The sequence below is a fragment of the Stenella coeruleoalba genome (genome assembly GCF_951394435.1).
Source record: "Stenella coeruleoalba genome assembly, chromosome: 7".
Taxonomy (NCBI): domain Eukaryota; kingdom Metazoa; phylum Chordata; class Mammalia; order Artiodactyla; family Delphinidae; genus Stenella; species Stenella coeruleoalba.
Window position 1 is genome coordinate 98,818,358 of NC_137153.1, and position 20,283 is coordinate 98,838,640.

At 38.7% G+C, this 20,283-nt stretch overlaps 1 protein-coding gene across 2 annotated transcripts in view; it reads right to left on the bottom strand.

The window, feature by feature from the left end:
* The window catches only part of TMEM245 (transmembrane protein 245), a 102,755-nt gene that overhangs the window by 40,453 nt on the left and 42,019 nt on the right, over positions 1-20,283 (bottom strand). For both annotated transcript variants that reach the window (XM_079927686.1, XM_079927685.1), the window contains exons 8-9: positions 13,779-13,861; positions 9,675-9,765 (exon numbers count right to left, since the gene is read on the bottom strand). In XM_079927686.1, coding sequence (XP_079783812.1) covers positions 9,675-9,765; positions 13,779-13,861 — 174 coding nt within the window. The remainder of the gene's footprint in view (positions 1-9,674; positions 9,766-13,778; positions 13,862-20,283) is intronic.

A 20,283-nucleotide genomic window follows, 5' to 3' on the forward strand; every position in this document is an offset into this window, starting at 1 on the left:
CAACCTCAAAAACATATCCCAAATATGACAATTTCTCTCAATTCCCACTTCTGCGATCTTAGTCCAACTCGTCAACATCTCACCTGGACTATCAGAATAATCTTTCAATTGGTCTCCCTGCCTTCTTCATTCTTGCCCACTCCTCCATAAAGCAGCCAAGATGAGCTTTCAATATCCTAAATCTGGTCATATCCCTGTTTTAAAGTCCTCTGTAGCTAAATTAAAACCCCAAGTTCTTTATGACCTCAAGGCTTGTCTCATCACCACATCCCCTATTCCAGCCACAGTGACCTTCCTTTCCCTCATTCAAGCTCCTTCCCATCTCAGGGCCTCTGAATTTTCTATGCCCTCAACTTGAAACATTCTTTTCGAAGACCTTCATAAATTGCCTCCTTCTCACCACTCAAGTCTTAGTGAAAACATTACCTTCTCAGAGGCATTCTCTGGCCATTCTAGCTAAAGCATCACTTGGAGTTACTCTCTACCACATCACTCTGTTTACTCCGGTCACAGCACTTTCAGATCTGAAACTTTTGTTTGCACGTTTAATGCTGGTCTCCTTTCACCCAGAATGTAAGGCTCTAGGAGAGCTGTAACTCTTTCTGGTTTACTGCTTTTCGCCAGCATTTAGAACAGTGCCTGACATGTTTGTGCACTGGCTGTCATCTTCTTCATTCTTGCGATCAGAGAAGGGACATAGGAAATGCACTCATTACTTATTCTCTTGTTGTATCAGGGCAGTATCTCTAGGTACAAATTTTATAAAGAGAATACAAGTAGAAAGGATAGTTAAAGTGAGGATGTTGTATGACACAGGCCTAGAGCCCGTGCTCTGCAACAAGAGAAGGCACCGCAATGAGAAGCCCACGCACAGCAATGAAGAGTAGCCCCCACTCGCCACAACCAGAGAAAGCCCATGCACAGCAACAAAGACCCAACGCAGCCAAAAATAAAAATAAAAAATAAATAAATTTTAAAAAAAGAAAAAGATAAGGTGACCATATGTACATGGGTTTATCTCTGGGCTTTCTATCCTGTTCCATTGATCTATATTTCTGTTTTTGTGCCAGTACCATAATGTCTTGATTACCGTAGCTTTGTAGTATAGTCTGAAGTCAGGGAGCCTGATTCCTCCAGCTCCAATTTTTCTTTCTCAACATTGCTTTGGCTATTCGGGGTCTTTTGCATTTCCATACAAATTGTGCAATTTTTTGTTCTAGTTCTGTGAAAAATGCCATTGGTAGTCTGATAGGGATTGCGATGAATCTGTAGATTGCTCTGGGTAGCACTGTCATTTTCACAATGTTGATTCTTCCAATCCAAGAACATGGTACATCTCTCCATCTGTTTGTATCATCTTTAATTTCTTTCATCAGTGTCTTATAGTTCTCTGCATACAGGTCTTTTGCCTCCTTAGGTAGATTCCTAGGTATTTTATTCTTTTTGTTACAATGGTAAATGGGAGTGTTTCCTTAATTTATCTTTCATATTTTTCATCATTAGTGTATAGGAATGCAAGAGATTTCTGTACATTAATCCTGCTATTTTACCAAATTCATTGTTTAGCTCTAGTAGTTTTCTGGTAGCATCTTTAGAATGCTCTATGTATAGTATCATGTCATCTGCAAACAATGTCAGTTTTACTTCTTCTTTTCCTATTTGGATTTCTTTTATTTCTTTTCCTTCTCTGACTACTGTGCCTAAAACTTCCAAAATTACGTTCAATAACAGCGGTAAGAGTGGGCAACCTTGACTTGTTCCTGATCTTAGAGGAAGTGGTTTCAGTTCCTCACCACTGAGAACAATGGTGGCTGTGGGTTTGTCATATATGGCTTTTATTATGTTTAGGTAGGTTCCCTCTATGCCTACTTTCGGGAGAGATTTTATCATAAATGGGTGTTGAATTTTGTCGAAAGCTTTTTCTGCACCTGTGAAATTATCATATGGTTTTTATTCTTCAATTTGTTAATATGGTGTGTCACGTTGATTGATTTGTGTATAATGAATAATCCTTGCATTCCTGGGATTAACTCCACTTGATCACGGTAGATGGTCCTTTTAATGTGCTGTTGGATTCTGTTTGCAAGTATTTTGTTGAGAATTTTTGCATCTATGTTCTTCAGTGATATTGGCCAGTAGTTTTCTTTTTTTGTGACACCTTTGTCTGGTTTTGGTATGTGGGTGAAGGTGGCCTCACAGAATGAGTCTGGGAGTGTTCCACCCTCTGCTATATTTTGGAAGAGTTTTGAGAAGGAGAGGTGTTAGCTCTTCTATAAATGTTTGATAGAATTTGCCTGTGAAGCCATATGGTCCTGGGCTTTTGTTTGCTGGAAGATTTTTAATCACAGTCTCAATTTCATTGCTTGTGATTGGTCTGTTTATATTTTCTATTTCTTCCTGGTTCAGTCTCGGAAGGTTGTGCTTTTCTAAGAATTTGTCCATTTCTTCCATGTTGTCTATTTTATTGGCATATAGTTGCTTGTAGTAGTCTCTCATGATCCTTTTTATTTCTGCAGTACAGCTGTTACTTCTCCTTTTTCATTTCTAATTCTGTTGATTTGAGTCTTCATTTTTTTCTCGATGAGTCCGGCTAATGGTTTATCAATTTTGTTTATCTTCTCAAAGAACCAGGCTTTAGTTTTATTCATCTTTGCTATTGTTTCCTTCATTCCTTTTTCATTTATTTCTGATCTGATCTTTATAATTTCTTTCCTTCTGCTAACACTGAGTTTTGTTCTTCTTTCGCTAATGCTTTAGGTGTAAGCTTAGGTTGTTTACTTGAGATGTTTCTTGTTTCTTGAGGTAGGATTGTATTGCTATGAACTTCCCTCTTAGAACTGCTTTCGCTGCATCCCATTGGCTTTGGGTCGTCGTGTTTTCATTGTCATTTGTTTCTAGGTATTTTTTGATTTCCTCTTTGATTTTTTCAGTGATCTCTTGGTTATTTAGTAGCGCCTTGTTTAGCCTCCATGTGTTTGTATTTTTTACAGTTTTTTTCCTGTAATCAATGTCTAGTCTCATAGTGTTGTGGTCGGAAAAGATACTGAATATGATTTCAATTTTCTTAAATTCACCAAGGCTTGATTTCTGACCCAAGATATGATCTATCCTGGAGAATGTTCCATGAGCACTTAAGAACACTAATGATGAAAAATTTGAAAGTGAAATTAAGAAAACACTCCCATTTACCACTGCAACAAAAAGAATAAAATATCTAGGAATAAATCTACCTAAGGAGACAAAAGACCTGTATGCAGAAAGTTATCAGACACTGATGAAAAAAATTAAAGATAATATAAATAGATGGAGAGATATACCATGTTCTTGGATTGGAAAAATTAACATTGTGAAAATGACTCTATTACCCAAAGCAACCTACAGATTCAATGCAATCCCTATCAAACTACCACTGGAATTTTTCACAGAACTAGAACAAAAAATTTCACAATTTGTATGGAAACACAAAAGACCCCGAATAGCCAAGGCAATCTTGAGAATGAAAAACGGAGCTGGAGGAATCAGGCTCCCTGACCTCAGACTATACTACAAAGCTACCGTAATCAAGACAGTATGCTACTGGCACAGAAACAGAAATATAGATCAATGGAACAGGATAGAAAGCCCAGAGATAAACCCATGCACATATGATCACCTTATCTTTGATAAAGGAGGCAAGAAAATACAATGGAGAAAAGACAGCCTCTTCAATGTGTGGTGCTAGGAAAACTGGACAGCTACACGTAAAAGAATGAAATTACAACACTGCCTAACACCATACACAAAAATAAACTCAAAATGGATTAAAGACCTAAATGTAAGGCCAGACACCATCAAACTCTTAGAGGAAAACATAGGCAGAACACTCTATGACATAAATCACAGCAAGATCCTTTCTGACCCACCTCCTAGAGAAATGGAAATGAAAACAAAAATAAACAAATGGGACCTAATGAAACTTAAAATCTTTTGCACAGCAAAGGAAACCATAAACAAGACCAAAGACAACCCTCAGAATGGGAGAAAATATTTGCAAAGGAAGCAACTGACAAAAGATTAATCTCCAAAATTTACAAGCAGTTCAGGCAGCTCAATATCAAAAAACCAAACAACCCAATCCAAAAATGGGCAGAAGACCTAAACAGACATTTCTCCAAAGAAGATATACAGAATGCCAACAAGCACATGAAAGAATGCTCAACATCATTAATCATTAGAGAAATGCAAATCAAAACTACAACGAGGGGCTTCCCTGGTGGTGCAGTGGTTGAGAGTCCGCCTGCCAATGCAGGGGACGTGGGTTCGTGCCCCGGACCGGGAAGATCCCATGTGCCGTGGAGCGGCTGGGCCAGTGAGCCCTGGCCACTGAGCCTGCACATCCGGAGCCTGTGCTCCACAACGGGAGAGGCCACAACAGTGAGAGGCCCGCGTACTGCAAAAACAAACAAACAAACAAAACTACAATGAGGTATCGTCTCACACCGGTCAGAACGGCCATCATCAAAAAATCTACAAACAATAAATGTTGGAGGGGGTGTGGAGAAAAGGGAACCCTCTTGCATTGTTGGTGGGAATGTAAATTGATACAGCCACTATGGAGGACAGTATGGAGGTTCCTTAAAAAACTAAAAATAGAACTACCATACGACCCAGCAATCCCACTATGGGCATATACCCTGAGAAAACCATAATTCAGAAAGAGTCATGAACCAAAATGTTCACTGCAGCTCTATTTATAATAGCCAGGACATGGAAGCAACCTAAGAGTCCATCAACAGATGAATGGATAAAGAAGATGTGGCACATATATACAATGGAATATTACTCAGCCATAAAAAGAAATGAAACGGAGTTATTTGTAGTGAGGTGGATGGACCTAGAGACTGTCATTCAGGGTGAAGTAAATCAGAAAGAGAAAAACAAATACTGTATGCTAACACATATATATGGAATCGAAAAAAAAAAGTTCACGAAGAACCTAGGGGCAAAATGGGAATAAAGATGTAGACTTACTAGAGAAGGGACTTGAGGATATGGGGAGGGGGAAGGGTAAGCTGGGACAAAGTGAGAGAGTGGCATGGAAATATATACACTACCAAACGTAAAACAGATAGCTAGTGGGAAGCAGCCGCATAGGACAGGGAGATCAGCTTGGTGCTTTCTGACCATGTAGAGGGCTGGGATTGGGAGTGTGGGAGGGCGGGAGAAGCAAGAGGGAAGAGATATGGGGACATATGTATATGTATAACTGATTCACTTTGTTTTAAAGCAGAAACTAACACATCATTGTAAAGCAATTATACACCAATAAAGACGTTTAAAAAAAGTGTATTCTGTTGTTTTTGGATGGAATGTCCTATAAATATCAATTAAGTCCATCTTGTTTAATGTTGCATTTAAAGCTTGTGTTTCCTTATTTATTTTCATTTTGGATGATCTGTCCATTGGTGAAAGTGGGGTGTTAAAGTCCCCTACTATGATTGTGTTACTGTCAATTTCCCCTTTAAGGCTGTTAGCTTTTGCCTTAAGTATTGAGGTGCTCCTATGTTGGGTGCATAGATATTTACAATAATTATATCTTCTTGGATTGATCCCTTGATCATTATGTAGTGTCCTTCTTTGTTTCTTGTAACAGTCTTTATTTTAAAGTCTATTTTTTCTGATACGAGAATTGCTATTCCAGCTTTCTTTCAATTTCCATTTGCATGGAATATCTTTTCCCATCCCCTCATTTTCAGTCTGTATGTGTCCCTAGGTCTGAAGTGGGTTTCTTGTAGACAGGATATATACAGGTCTTGTTTTTGTATCCATTCAGCCAGTCTATGTCTTTTGGTTGGAGCATTTAATCCATTTACATTTAAGGTAATTATCGATATGTATGTTCCTATTCCCATTTTCTTAATTGTTTTGGGTTTGTTTTTGTAGATCTTTTCCTTCTCTTGTGTTTCCTGGCTAGAGAAGTTCCTTCAGCATTTGTTGTAAAGCTAGTTTGGTGTTGCTGAATTCTCTTAACTTTTGCTTGTCTGTATAAAGGTTTTAATTTCTCCATCGAATCTGAATGAGATCCTTGCTGGGTAGAGCAATCTTGGTTGTAAGTTTTTCCCTTTCATCACTTTAAATATGTCCTGCCACTCCCTTCTGGTTTACAAAGTTTCTGCTGAAAGATCAGTTGTTAACCTTATGGGGATTCCCTTGCATGTTATTTGTTGCTTTTCCCTTGCTGCTTTTAATATTTTTTCTTTGTATTTAATTTTTGATAGTTTGATTAATATGTGTCTTGGCATGTTTCTCCATGGATTTATTCTGTATGGGACTCTCTGTACTTTTTGGACTTTCTTGACTATTTCCTTTCCCATGTTAGGGAAGTTTTCGACTATAACCTCTTCAAATATTTTCTCAGACCCTTCCTTTTTCTCTTCTTCTTCTGGGATCCCTATAATTCAAATGTTGGTGTGTTTAATGTTGTCCCAGAGGTCTCTGAGACTGCCCTCAATTCTTTTCATTCTTTTTTCTTTATTCTGCTCTGCGGTAGTCATTTCCACTATTTTATCTTCCAGGTCACTTATCCGTTCTTCTGCCTCAGTTATTCTGCTATTGATTCCTTCTAGAGAATTTTTAATTTCATTTATTGTGTTGGTGGTCATCATTGTTTGTTTGCTCTTTAGTTCTTCTAGGTCCTTGTTAAACGTTTCTTTTATTTTCTCCATTCTATTTCCAAGATTTTGGATCATCTTTACTATCATTACTCTGAATTCTTTTTCAGGTAGACTGCCTATTTCCTCTTCATATGTTAGGCCTGGTGGGTTTTTACCATGCTCCTTCATCTGCTGCATATTTCTCTGTCTTCTCATTTTGTTTAACTTACTGTGTTTGGGGTCTCCTTTTTGCAGGCTGCAGGTTCATAGTTCCCATTGTTTTTGGTGTCTGCCCCCAGTGGGTGAGGTTCGTTCAGTGGCTTGTGTAGGCTTCCTGGTGGAGGGGACTGGTGCCTGTGTTCTGGTGGGTGGGGTTGGATCTTGTCTTTCTGGTGGGCAGGGCCGCATCCGGTGCTGTGTTTTGGGGTGCTGTGAACTTAGTATGATTTTAGTCAGCCTCTCTGCTAATGGGTGGGGTTGTGTTCCTGTCTTGCTAGTTGTTTGGCATGGGGCATCCAACACTGGAGCTTGCTGGCCGTTGCGTGGAGCTGGATCTCAGTGTTGAGACAGAGATCTCTGGGAGAGCTCTCACCGATTGATATTACATGGTGCAGGGAGGTCTCTGGTGGTCCAATATCCTAAACTCGGCTCTCTGACCTCAGAAGCTCAGGCCCGACACCTAGCCCGGGCACCAAGACCCTGTCAGCCACACGGCCAGGTATGTGGGGATTTTCTTGTCTTTTGGGAAGTCTGAGGTCTTCTGCCGGCATTCAGTATGTGTCCTGTAGGAGTTGTTCCACATGTAGATGTATTTTTCATGTATTTGTGGAGAGGAAGGGGACCTCCACGTCTTCCTCCTCCGCCATCTTGAAGGTTCTCCAATTCATCCATTTAGTGTATAACTCAACAGTTTTTTAGTACATTCACAGTTATGCAACGATTACCAAAATCCATTTTGGAACATTTTCATCCCCGCAAAAGAAAACTCCATACTCTTTAGTAATCAATCCCCCATTTCTCCCCAATCCCCCTACCCCTGAAAACGACTACTCTACTTTGTTTCTGTAGATATGCCTCTTCAACACATTTTACATAAATGGATGTGGTCTTTTATGACCGCTTCTTTTACATAGCCTAATGTTTTCAAGGTCCGTCCATGTTGTAAAATGTATCAGTTTGTCCTTCCTTTTTATGGCCAAATAATATCCCAGTATGTGGATATACCACATTTTATTTATTCATTCATCAGTTAATGGAAATTCAATGGTTGCTTTTAGATATTATCCCTGTGTCTTGCAAATGAGGATCACAAATATTTTACAATGTTTCGTAGCAATATCATCTCTCTTCAGCTGTCCTCCCTTTTAGACTCTTGAGCAAAAGGTTTCAAACCTATCTTTTCTCTAAGTAATTTGAAATTTACTTCTTTAAAATCTAAGGCACATTTCTCCAGCTATCCAAATTCCCCTTCTTTATCCTTTTCCCAAATACGTAAGAATTCCAGAATAAAAATTTCTCCTGAACAGATAATTCAAAAATTAAACGCTATGCTTTCCATAGAATAAGTCAGGCATATATACATATAAAAGTCTAAAAGCTTCTGCATGACTGGATCTTTCTTCTATGATAGTTCTAAGATGCATATCCACATACAGTGGACCTTTGACCAACACAGGTTGGAACAGCACAGGTCCACTTACATGTGGATTTTTTTCACTAAATATGTACTACAGTGCTCCACAGTCTGTGGTTGGTTGAATCTGAGGATGTGGAACCAGGTATATGAGCACCAACTGTAAAGTTATATGGGAGGTTTTTGACCACAGAGAAGGTCAGCGCCTCTAACCACCACATTGTTCAAGGGTCAACTGTACTTAACTTTCATTTATTCAATAAATATATTTTTTAAAACTTCCATGTGACCGTTGATTTGGTTATCTGGCATGGACGCAGGAAGATTAGTAACACATTTTTCTCTTAACTTTTAAGTTGACCACAATTCCATCCTCAGGTTAGCAGATTACTGCATGTACAATGTCATTTCCAAGATACCTTTTTTTTTTTTGAGATTTTGTTTTTGAATTTTAAATAAGAAATCACACACTAATACTTTTTTTCTGGCACACATCTCACTGCAACAAATCTTGTCAATCCCTAGACAATCCTAATTACTTCAATACATTAAAACTTCAAATTACCTTCATTTCCACAGGCAAAACTAGGGGGAAAAAAAAGAGATATCCCAAATCCATATCATGGAGTCTGATCTTAGCTGTCATAGCTGTGCCTTCTCCTCTGTCTTTCATCTCCCCTTCACTAAGCTTCAGCTTCCTGTCTCTACATCTTGGATCACATAAATACCCCTTCTTAAAATACACTCTTCCTTCTCTATATTCATCCAGGACCTATCATTCCATTCCTTCAAGGTTTATCTCAAGTGCCACATTAAAGCACTAAACTCAGTTCCAGGCACACACTTCTAACATACCACAGTAGAAAGAGCAAGGGATTTGGAATTACTCTTCAGGTTGAAACCAAGCTCTGCAATTTACTACATGACCATAGGGAATTTACTTAGCTTTGCTAAGTCTGTTTCCTCATCTATAAAGGGGATAAAATAATTCAGACTACAATAAGTTTCTTGGAAAGATTAAATGAAACAAATTGGAAACTGCCAAGCACAGTTATCAGCAAATAATAAAATATAATGTGTGTTAATACTTTTTTCTCCACAAAGCCTTATTTGTCCACCCAAGCTTAGTGATCATTCTGTTCTAAAGCACAAATAATGAATCAGAACTATCTTGAACATGAAACAAAAGGTCTACCTCTCAGATTGTTCAGGCTATCAGCACTAATCGATATGATCATCCAGAATGTTTAATTTCATCGTATATTGCTTGTTGACTTGCAGATTTAAGCCTATCTCAAAAATAGAAATTGTTCTAAACAGAATCTCCATTTTTGCTTTATCAAAGCAAGAATTCACTACCAATGAAGACCCTGCAAAGAGAAAGCCGCAAAAAGAGGCTCTTCCCTTACCTTGTGGGTTATCCATTCTCGTCCATACTGATACACATTGTTAGCCGCGGAATTAAGGGCTCTTTGGACTACCTGAGCCTCAGGAAGCCAACTAATTTAAAATAAAGAAAGAAAAAATGAAAAACTAATATAGTGCACTGCACCAAACTCTTGGAACTTAATTTTTTAAACACCGATTAACTGACATCACACACTTACAAATGTAATAATCTTATAGTATAATAATATGAACAGGAAATTTGGATCTCTAAATAGAGATGTGACTTGGGAGAAATTAAGAGCTTTTAAATTACTCCCGTATTTATAGATTCATTAGTGGTTTGAAGAGACTGTTGAATATTTTCAGTTACATGGTACTACATTTTAGGGGAAAATTATAACCTGTATTGTTATTCAAAAGTGTGAAATTCACAGAGGTATCTGAATAGATCCTTAATGACTAACAAACATCTATTAGGCCTGATAAAAAAAAATCTTGCTGTCTGCTGTGAAAACACTTTGCCATTGTATTCATGCAGGTGTCCGAAGAGCAACAGATAAAGAGGAGCTGCTGTGAGGCCAAGTCAAAGGCTTTGGCTCAGTCCAGACCTCCTCACAATCAGTGCCCTCTAGGAGACATGGGGCCAGAAACAACCTGAGCAACCTTTGCTGGGACAAACTGGGACACACCTTGGTCTTATACCAACCACGGCCTCTAAACTGAGCTTCTTGCTTCAGATATTTACTACATCAGCCAATCACTAACTCTCCTAGCCTCAGTCAAAAGGTATCCCTCAGGTGAAACCAAGCTCCTACAATTAGGACTGGCCTACCCTCATCTTCCTGGGTCAAGATTAATCTCTATCACACTATGACCTACCAAGAGAACAGTCCCAATTAAAAACAGCTTCATCTACTGGGTTCCTCCCCAGTAAGGGCAGGGCTAAGTGACGTTCAGTACCGTCGTAGGGCCATCTCCTAATGCAGGTCCTGAGAATCAGCAGGCTTGAGACTAGTGAGTAGTAAGTAGAAAATGAGTTCTAGACTAACAATACTGTCCAGGGAAAGAATTAAGAGGTGTTCCAACTTCAACTTCATTTTCTCTGAAGCTCTACTAGGCTGATCCTACCCTAAGTCTTTCTAATTTATACTTCAGCTCACCAAGCACATCCACAGGAAGTCGAGGTACCTATGTAGGGCACAGAAAATGTGTACCACACTGGGAGAAAGTATATCTAATCAATTCTTAACTGTATCACCTCCACTAAGAGCACCCACGTGAATTTCCCACGAGGTCAACTGCCATCTTCAGGACAAGAAGCCACTGAGTACTGAGATTTGCAAGAAACTATTCATTCATGACCAGCCCCCGAATCTGCTGCAAAAGAATCAGACCTCCCACAAATTACTGGAGTCTAAATAGCTTTTAAATTCTTTCCTGCATAGAATATTATTCAGCAATAAAAAGGAACTTGCTATTGCTACATACAACATCTTCAGTGGACTTCAAGGGAATTATGCTAAGTGAAAAAAGCCAATCTCACGAGGTTGCATACTCTATGATTAGATTTATGCATCATTCATCAAACAACAATATTATAGAAACGGAGAACAAAATACTGGTTGCCAAGGGTTAGGAATATGTTGGAGGAGGAGGTAGAGGGTAGGTGTGGCTAAAAGGGGTAGCATGAGGGAGCCTTGTGGTGATGGAACAGTTCTGTATCTCGACATGGTGTTGATAGCTAACGGGAAGCATGATAAAACTGCAGAGAACACATATAATATACACGCACATATACATACACAAGTGCATGTAAAACTAGTGAAATGTTGACTTCCTGGTTTTCTTATTGTATAGTTATACAAGATGACAACAACAGTAGAGAAGGTGGGGCGAAGAGTCCAGGGGACCTCCCTATACATTTCTTTGCAAGTCCCTGTGAACTTTATAATTATTCCCACATTTAAAAACAAAAACAACTGGGCTTCCCTGGTGGCACAGTGGTTGAGAGTCCGCCTGCCGATGCGGGGGACACGGGTTCGTGCCCCGGTCCGGGAAGATCCCACATGCCACGGAGCGGCTGGGCCTGTGAGCCATGGCCACTGAGCCTGCGCGTCCGGAGCCTGTGCTCCGCAACGGGAGAGGCCACAACAGTGAGAGGCCCGCGTACCGCAAAAAAAAAAAAAAACAAAAACAACCAACTTTCTGAACTACTCTGATCTGGGGCTCCCCAGTTTGTGTGTGCCTTCAAAACAATAGTAGAGACAGTACTATTACAATTGAAAGCCAGTACAGAAGGGCTCTGGACTTACTTCCACTACAGAAGAATGACCACCAAAGAAAAAGAGTCCTTTTCTAAGGAGATAATTAAGGCTGCCAATTTTTTAACTTCACTCCAGATCACTCTCCTGAACTGTACACCAACATAACCAATAGCCTACTAGATGCCTCTGTTGACACTTACCATAAACACCTCAAACTCATCAGGTAAAAAGTAAGTGAATTAGTTTTCCCACCATATCTGCTTCTCTGTTTCCTATCTTGGTGAATCCACCATCATCCACTAAGTTCCAAAGCTTGAAACATTAGAGTCACGCTAGGTTTCGTTTTCCTATACCCAATTAATCACCAACTAACCCCCTTAAGATCTTACAAATCTGTCTGTCCTGTTCACTCCACAACAATGGTGCACAATTAAGAGCTTTACTGCCTCTCACCTAGTTTTACCCTAGCTTTTAACTGGTCTAAGAGGCTCAAGTCTTGGAACACCTTCCACCTTGCTCCACAGCACAGAGGGAGACTGTTACAGAATAAAATCTCATCAATGTTACTTCTTATATCCTTCACTAAGACAATGAACATACCTATCACTCTCAGAAGTTTCCCTGCGCCCCTCTGTACTCCCTCCCTGGAACCCACCCCTATCCACACACAGCCACTGATCTATCTGTCACTAGATTAGTGTTTTCTAGAACTTAACATAAATGGACTCATATCATATAGACTCTCTTCTGCTTGACTTCTTTCATTCACCGTAATTATTCTGAGATTCATCCACGTTGCCGCATGAACTGACAGTTCACTTTTGTTTAATGCTAAGTATTGTTCCCTTGAATGGATATACTACAGTTTGTAACTAATCAGAAATATTGAGAACAAGCACTGAGTATGCTCTGGGTAATAGGAGATAAGTGGGTAGAAATATAACAGAAATCCTTCTGAGAATATTTAAATATGATTCTAAACCAAGTTCAAGGAATGTCCTGAGCAGGTTTTATATAAAGAAATAAAGTCAAGTCAAAGGAAAAAACCAAGTTAAATCTCAATTTATAATCTTAAAACTGGCAGAGTATTTTCTAAAATAAATTAGTGACCACCCTGGCGTTAGTAAAAAAGGTCATGTAATTTGTCATCAAGTTCAATTAGGTGAACAGCATAGTCCAGCTGAACACTCTCCACAAAGACATAAAAACCCTCTCACAGAAGCCAAATTAAACAAGTACACAAAGAGATCCTCTAAGACAGGGGTTAGCAGATTTCTTCTGTAAAGGGCCAGAATGTAAATAAATATTTTAGGCTTTTCGGAACATATAATCTGTATCACAACTACTCAATTCTGTCTGCCTTTGTAGCCCCAAAACAGCTACAGACAACATGTAAATGAATGGGTATAGGTTGTTCCAATAAATCTCTATAAGAACAGGTGGCTGGATTTGGCCCTGAGCCACAGTTTGCAACCCTGCCGCAAAAAACGATACAATATGGGAACACTGCTGACTGTGCCATGGGGGACTGTCACAAATTCCTTAGCCTTTGATCCTGCATCCTCATCTGTGAAATGGGGATAATCTCTTCAACCTACTGAGGAACACATAACACAATGTAGGTGAAAGCTTAGTAAGTCACAAACACTGGAAAACTGTGAATCTCAATTCAAATATACAAACTCCCCCCTCCCCACCATCCCATTACATGCTATTCTTATGCAAAAATGACAACATTCATCAAAGCCTTGGCAAATTCTTTTCTCTTCCAAGGTAACTGTATCAATGAAGATCATTTCATGCAAACAGACACAGAACCTTGGCCAACCATCTCTATTTTTGTCAAAACAACATTCTTACTTTGCCCACTCAGGGTGATTTGCTAGAGTTTCATTAATCAAATTGCTTGTGACTTCAATCATATGTACACTCTCTTGATGTACCTGTATTATGGATAAGAAGAGAAAAGAATCTCAATAAAAATTAAACCCAATTTAACATTTATTTTCTACACTATTATTGGAACAATGCTTTTAGAGTCAAGTAATTATACATCTTAGTTTCAATTAACTTAGAGCCCTCCACTGAATAGCCGCTATCCATAATGTCCTAGGACACAAACTATGGGAAATAAATTGTGCAGAACAGCTCCCTATCTTCAAGCTCAACAATGGGGGGAGAAATGTAAATAGATACAAATACTTCCAAATATATACAACATAAATATATAGATATATTTAGTTCACATAAGTGTATGTGTGTATAGTGTATGTATGTGTGTGTGTGTATATATATATGCAATATCAACACTACATGGGCTTTAGAATTATAAGGCAATGTGAGACATACAGGGAAATAATCAACCGAGTAAGGTTTGTGAGTAAAGTAACCCAAGAGAAAATGAATCTCAGAATTTATCCCCCTCAAAATGAGGGGGATAAAAAAGGAGAAGCCAATGTCAAGGAACATGTTCTATATGATTTTACTATTTTTAAAAGTATTAAATGGAGATTGGTTCAAGATGGTGGAGTAGAAGGACGTGCACTCACTCCCTCTTGTGAGAGCACTGGAATCACAGCTAACTGTTGAACAATCATCGACAGGAAGACAATGGAACTCACCAAAAAAATCCCCCACATCCAAAGACAAAGGAGAAGCCGCAATGAGATGGTAGGAGGGGCAGAATCACAATAAAATCAAATCCCATAACCACTGGGTGGGTGACTCACAAACTGGAGAACAATTATACCACAGAAGTCCACCCACCAGAGTGAAGGTTCTTCACCCCATGTCAAGATTCCCAACCTGAGGGTCCAGCAACGGAAGGAGGAATTCCCAGAGAACCAGACTTTGAAGGCTAGCGGGATTTGATTGCAGGATTTGGAAAGGACTGGGGGAAACAGAGACTCCACTCTTGGAAGGTACACACAAAGTAGTGTGCTCATCAGGATCCAGGAGAAGGCACAGTGACCCCATAGAAGACTGAACCAGACCTATCTGCTAGTGTTGGAGGGTCTCCTGCAGAGGCAGGGGGCGGCTGTGGCTCACTAAGGGTACAAGGACACTGGTAGCAGAAGCTCTGGGAAGTACTCCTTGGTACCCCTCCCAGAGTCTGCCATTGGCCCCACCAAAGAGCCCGGTAGGCTCCAGTGCTGGGTCGCCTCAGGCCAAACAACCAACAGGGAGGGAACCCAACCCCACCCATGAGTAGACAATCAGATTAAAGTTTTACTCAGCTCTGCCTGCCAGTGCAACACCCAGCTCTATCCACCACCACTCCCTCCCATCATGAAGCTTGCACAAGCCTCTTAGATAACCTCATCCACCAGAGGGCAGACAGTAGAAGCAAGAACTACAATCCTGCAGCCTGTGGAAAGAAAACTACAATCACAGGAAGATAGACAAAATGAAAAGGCAGAGGACTATGTACCAGATGAAGGAACAAGATAAAACCACAGAAAAACAACTAAATGAAGTGGAGATAGGCAACCTTCCAGAAAAAGAACACAGAATAATGATAGTGAAGATGATTCAGGACCTTGGAAACAGAATGGAGGCAAAGATCGAGAAGATGCAAGAAACGTTTAACAAGGACCTAGAAGAATTAAAGAACAAACAGAAATGAACAATACAATAACTGAAATGAAAAATACACTAGAAAGAATCAATAGCAGAATAACTGAGGCAGAAGAATGGACCTGGAAGACAGAATGGTGGAATTCACTGCCACGGAACAGAATAAAGGAAAAAGAATGAAAAGAAATGAAGACAGCCTAAGAGACCTCTGGGACAACGTTAAACGCAACAAAGTTCGCATTATAGGGGTCCCAGAAGGAGAAGAGAGAGAGAAAGCTCCAGAGAAAATACCTGAAGAGATTATAGTTGAAAACTTCCCTAACATGGGAAAGGAAATAGCCACCCAAGTCCAGGAAGTGCAGAGAGTCCCAGGCAGGAGAAACCCAAGGAGAAACACGCTGAGACACAGAGTAATAAAACTGACAAAAATTAAATACAAAGAAAAATTATTAAAAGCAACAAGGGAAAAATGACAAATAACATACAAGGGAACTCCCATATGCTTAACAGCTGATTTCTCAGCAGAAACTCTACAAGCCAGAAGGGAGTGGCACAATATACTTAGGGTGATGAAAGGGAAAAAACTACAGCCAAGATTACTCTACCTAGCAAGGATCTCATTCAGATTAGATGGAGAAATTAAAACCTTTACAGACAAGCAAAAGCTGAGAGAGTTCAGCACCACCAAACCAGCTTTACAACAAATGCTAAAGGAACTGCTCTTACTGGGAAACACAAGAGAAGAAAAGGACCTACAAAAACAAACCCAAAACAATTAAGAAAATGGTAATAGGAACATACATATCAATAATTACCTTAAATGTAAATGGATTAAATGCTTCAACCAAAAGACACAGCCTTGCTGAATGGATACAAAAACAAGACCCATATACATGCTGTCTACAAGAGACCCACTTCAGACCTAGGGACACATACAGACTGAAAGTGAGGGGATGGAAGAAGATATTCCATGCAAATGGAAATCAGAAGAAAGCTGGAGTAGCAATACTCATGTCAGATAAAATAGACATTAAAATAAAGAATGTTACAAGAGACAAGGAAGGAAACTGCATAATGGTCAAAGGACCAATCCAAGAAGAAGATAAAACAATTATAAATATATCTGCACCCAACATAGGAGCACCTCAGTACATAAGGCAAATGCTAACAGCTATAAAAGAGGAAATCGACAGTAACACAATAATAGTGGGGGACTTTAACACCTCACTTACACCAATGGACAGATCATCCAAACAGAAAATTAATAAGGAAACACAAGCTTTAAATGACACAACAGATCAGACAGATTTAATTGATATTTATAGGACACGCCATCTGAAAACAGCAGATTACACTTTTTTCTCAACTGCACACGGAACATTCTCCAGGATAGATCATATCTTGGGCCACAAATCAAGCCTCGGTAAATTTAAGACAATTGAAATCATAACAAGCAACTTTTCGACCACAATGCTGACATTAGAAATCAATTACAGGGATAAAAACGTAAAAAACACAAACACATGGAGGCTAAACAATACGTTACTAGATAACCAAGAGATCACTGAAGAAATCAAAGAGGAAATCAAAACATACCTAGAAACAAATGACAATGAAAACAGGACAATCCAAAATTTATGGGATGCAGCAAAAGCAGTTCTAAGAGGGAAGTTTATAGCAATACAATCCTACCTCAAGAAACAAGAAAAATTTCAAATAAACAATCTAACCTTACATCTAGAGGAACTAGAGAAAGAAGAACAAACAAAACCCAAAGTTAGCAGAAGGAAAGAAATCATGAAGATCAGAGCAGAAATAAATGAAATAGAAACAAAGAAAACAATAGCAAAGATCAATAAAACTAAAAGCTAGTTCTTTGAAAACAAAATTGATAAACCTTTAGCCAGACTCATCAAGAAAAAGAGGGAGAGGACTCAAATCAATAAAATTAGAAATGAAAAAGGAGAAGTTACAATGGACACCACAGAAATACAAAGCATCATTAAGAGACTTCTATAAGCAACTCTATGCCAGTAAAATGGAAAACCTGGAAGAAATGAATAAATTCTGAGAAAGGTATAACCTTCCAAGACTGAAGCAGGAAATAACAGAAAATATGAACAGACCAATCACAAGTAATGAAATTGAAATTGTGATTAAAAATCTTCCAACAAACAAAAGCCCAGGACCAGATGGCTTCACAGGTGAATTCTATCAATTAGAGAAGAGCTAACAACCATCCTTCTCAAACTCTTCCAAAAATTGCAGAGGAAGGAACACTCCCAAACTCATTCTATGAGGCCACCATAACCCTGATACCAAAACCAGACAAAGATACTATAAAAAAAAAAAAGAAAATTACAGACCACTATCACTGATGAATATAGATGCAAGAATCCTCAACAAAATACTAGCAAACAGAATCCAACAACACATTAAAACGATCATACACCATGATCAAGTAGGATTTATCCCAGGGATGCAAGGATTCTTCAATATATGCAAATCAATCAATGTGGTACACCATATTATCAAATTGAAGGATAAAGACCTTCAATCATCTCAATAGATGCAGAAAAAGTTTTTGACAAAATTCAATACACATTTATAATAAAAACTCACCAGAAAGTGGGCATAGAGGGAAACTACCTCAACATAACAAAGGCCATATATGACAAACCCACAGTAAACATCACTCTCAATGATGAAAAATGGAAATCATTTCCTCTAAGATCAGGAACAAAACAAGGATGTCCACTCTCACCACTATTATTTAACGTAGTTCTGGAAGTCCTAGCCACAGCAATCAGAGAAGAAAAAGAAATAAAAGGAATACAAATTGGAAGAGTAAAACTGTCACTGTTTGCAGATGACATGATACTATACATAAAGAATCCTAAAGATGCTACCAGAAAACTACTAGAGCTAATCAATGAATTTGGTAAAGTTGCAGGATATAAAATTAATACACAGAAATCTCTTGCATTCCTATACACTAACAATGAAAGATCAGAGAGAAATTAAGGAAACAATCCAATTCACCATCACAACAAAAAGAATAAAATACCTAGGAATAAACCTACCTAAGGAAGTAAAAGACCTGTACTCAGAAAACTATAAGACACTGATGAAAGAAATCAAAGGTGACACAAACAGATGGAGAGATATAACATGTTCTTGGATTAGAAGAAGCAACACTGTGAAAATGACTCTACTACCCAAAGCAATCTACAGATTCAATGCAATCCCTATCAAATTACCAATGGCATGTTTTAGAGAACTAGAACAAAAAAATCTTAAAATTTGTATGGAGACATAAATGACCCTGAATAGCCAAAGCAATCTTGAGAAAGAAACACGGAGCTGGAGGAATCAGACCCCCTGACCTCAGACTATACTCCAAAGTTACAGTAATCAAGACAATATGGTAACTGGCACAAAAACAGAAATATAGATCAATGGAACAGCATAGAAAGCCCAGAGATAAACCCACACACCTACAGTCAACTAATCTATGACAAAGGAGGCAAGGATATACAATGGAAAAAAGACAGTCTCTTCAACAGGTGGCACTGGGAAAACTGGACAGCTACATGTAAAAGAATGAAATTAGAACATTCCCTAACACCATACACAAAAATAAACTCAAAATGGATTAAAGACCTAAATGTAAGACCGGACACTATAAAACTCAGAGGAAAACATAGGAAAAACATGCTTTGACATAAATCACAGCAAGATCTTTTTTTGACTCACCTCCTAGAGTAATGGAAATAAAAACAAAAATAAACAAATGGGACCTAATGAACCTTAAAAGCTTTTGCACAGCAAAGGAAACTATAAACAAGATGAAAAGACAACCCCTCAGAATGGGAGAAAATATTTGCAAACGAATCAATGGACAAAGGATTAATCTCCAAAATACACAAACAGCTCATGCAGCTCAATATTAAAAAAAAAAAAACCCAGTCAAAAAAATGGGCAGAAGATCTAAATAGACATTTCTCCAAAGAAGACATACAGATGGTCAAGAGGCACTTGAAAAGCTGCTCAACATCACTAATTATTAGAGAAATGCCAATCAAAACTACAATGAGGTATCACCTCACACTGGTTAGAATGGGCATCATCAGAAAATCTACAAACAACAAATGCTGGAGAGGATGTGGAGAAAAGGGAACCCCCCTGCACTGTTGGTGGGAATGTAAATTGATACAGCCACTATGGAGAACAGTATGGAGTTTCCTTAAAAAACTAAAAATAGAACTACCATATGACCCAGAAATCCCACTACTGGGCATATACCCAGAGAAAACCATAATTCAAAAAGACACATACACCCCAATGTTCACTGCAGCACTATTTACAATAGCCAGGTCTTGGAAGCAACCTAAATGCCCACTGACAGACAAATGGATAAAGAAGATGTGGTACATATATACAATGGAATATTACTCAGTCATAAAAGGGAATGAAATTGGGTCATTTGTAGAGATGTGGATGGACCTAGGGACTGTCATACAGAGTGAAGTAAGTCAGAAAGAGAAAAACAAATATCGTACATTAACACATATATGTGGAATCTAGAAAAATGGTAAAGATGAACCGGTTTGCAAGGCAGAAATAGAGACACAGATGTAGAGAACAAACGTATGGTCACCAAGTGGGGAAGGTGGCGGGGCGGGGGGATGAATTGGGAGATAGGGATTCACATATATACACTAATATGTATAAAATAACTAATAAGAACCTGCTGTATAAGAAAATAAAATAAAATTGAAAAATAAAT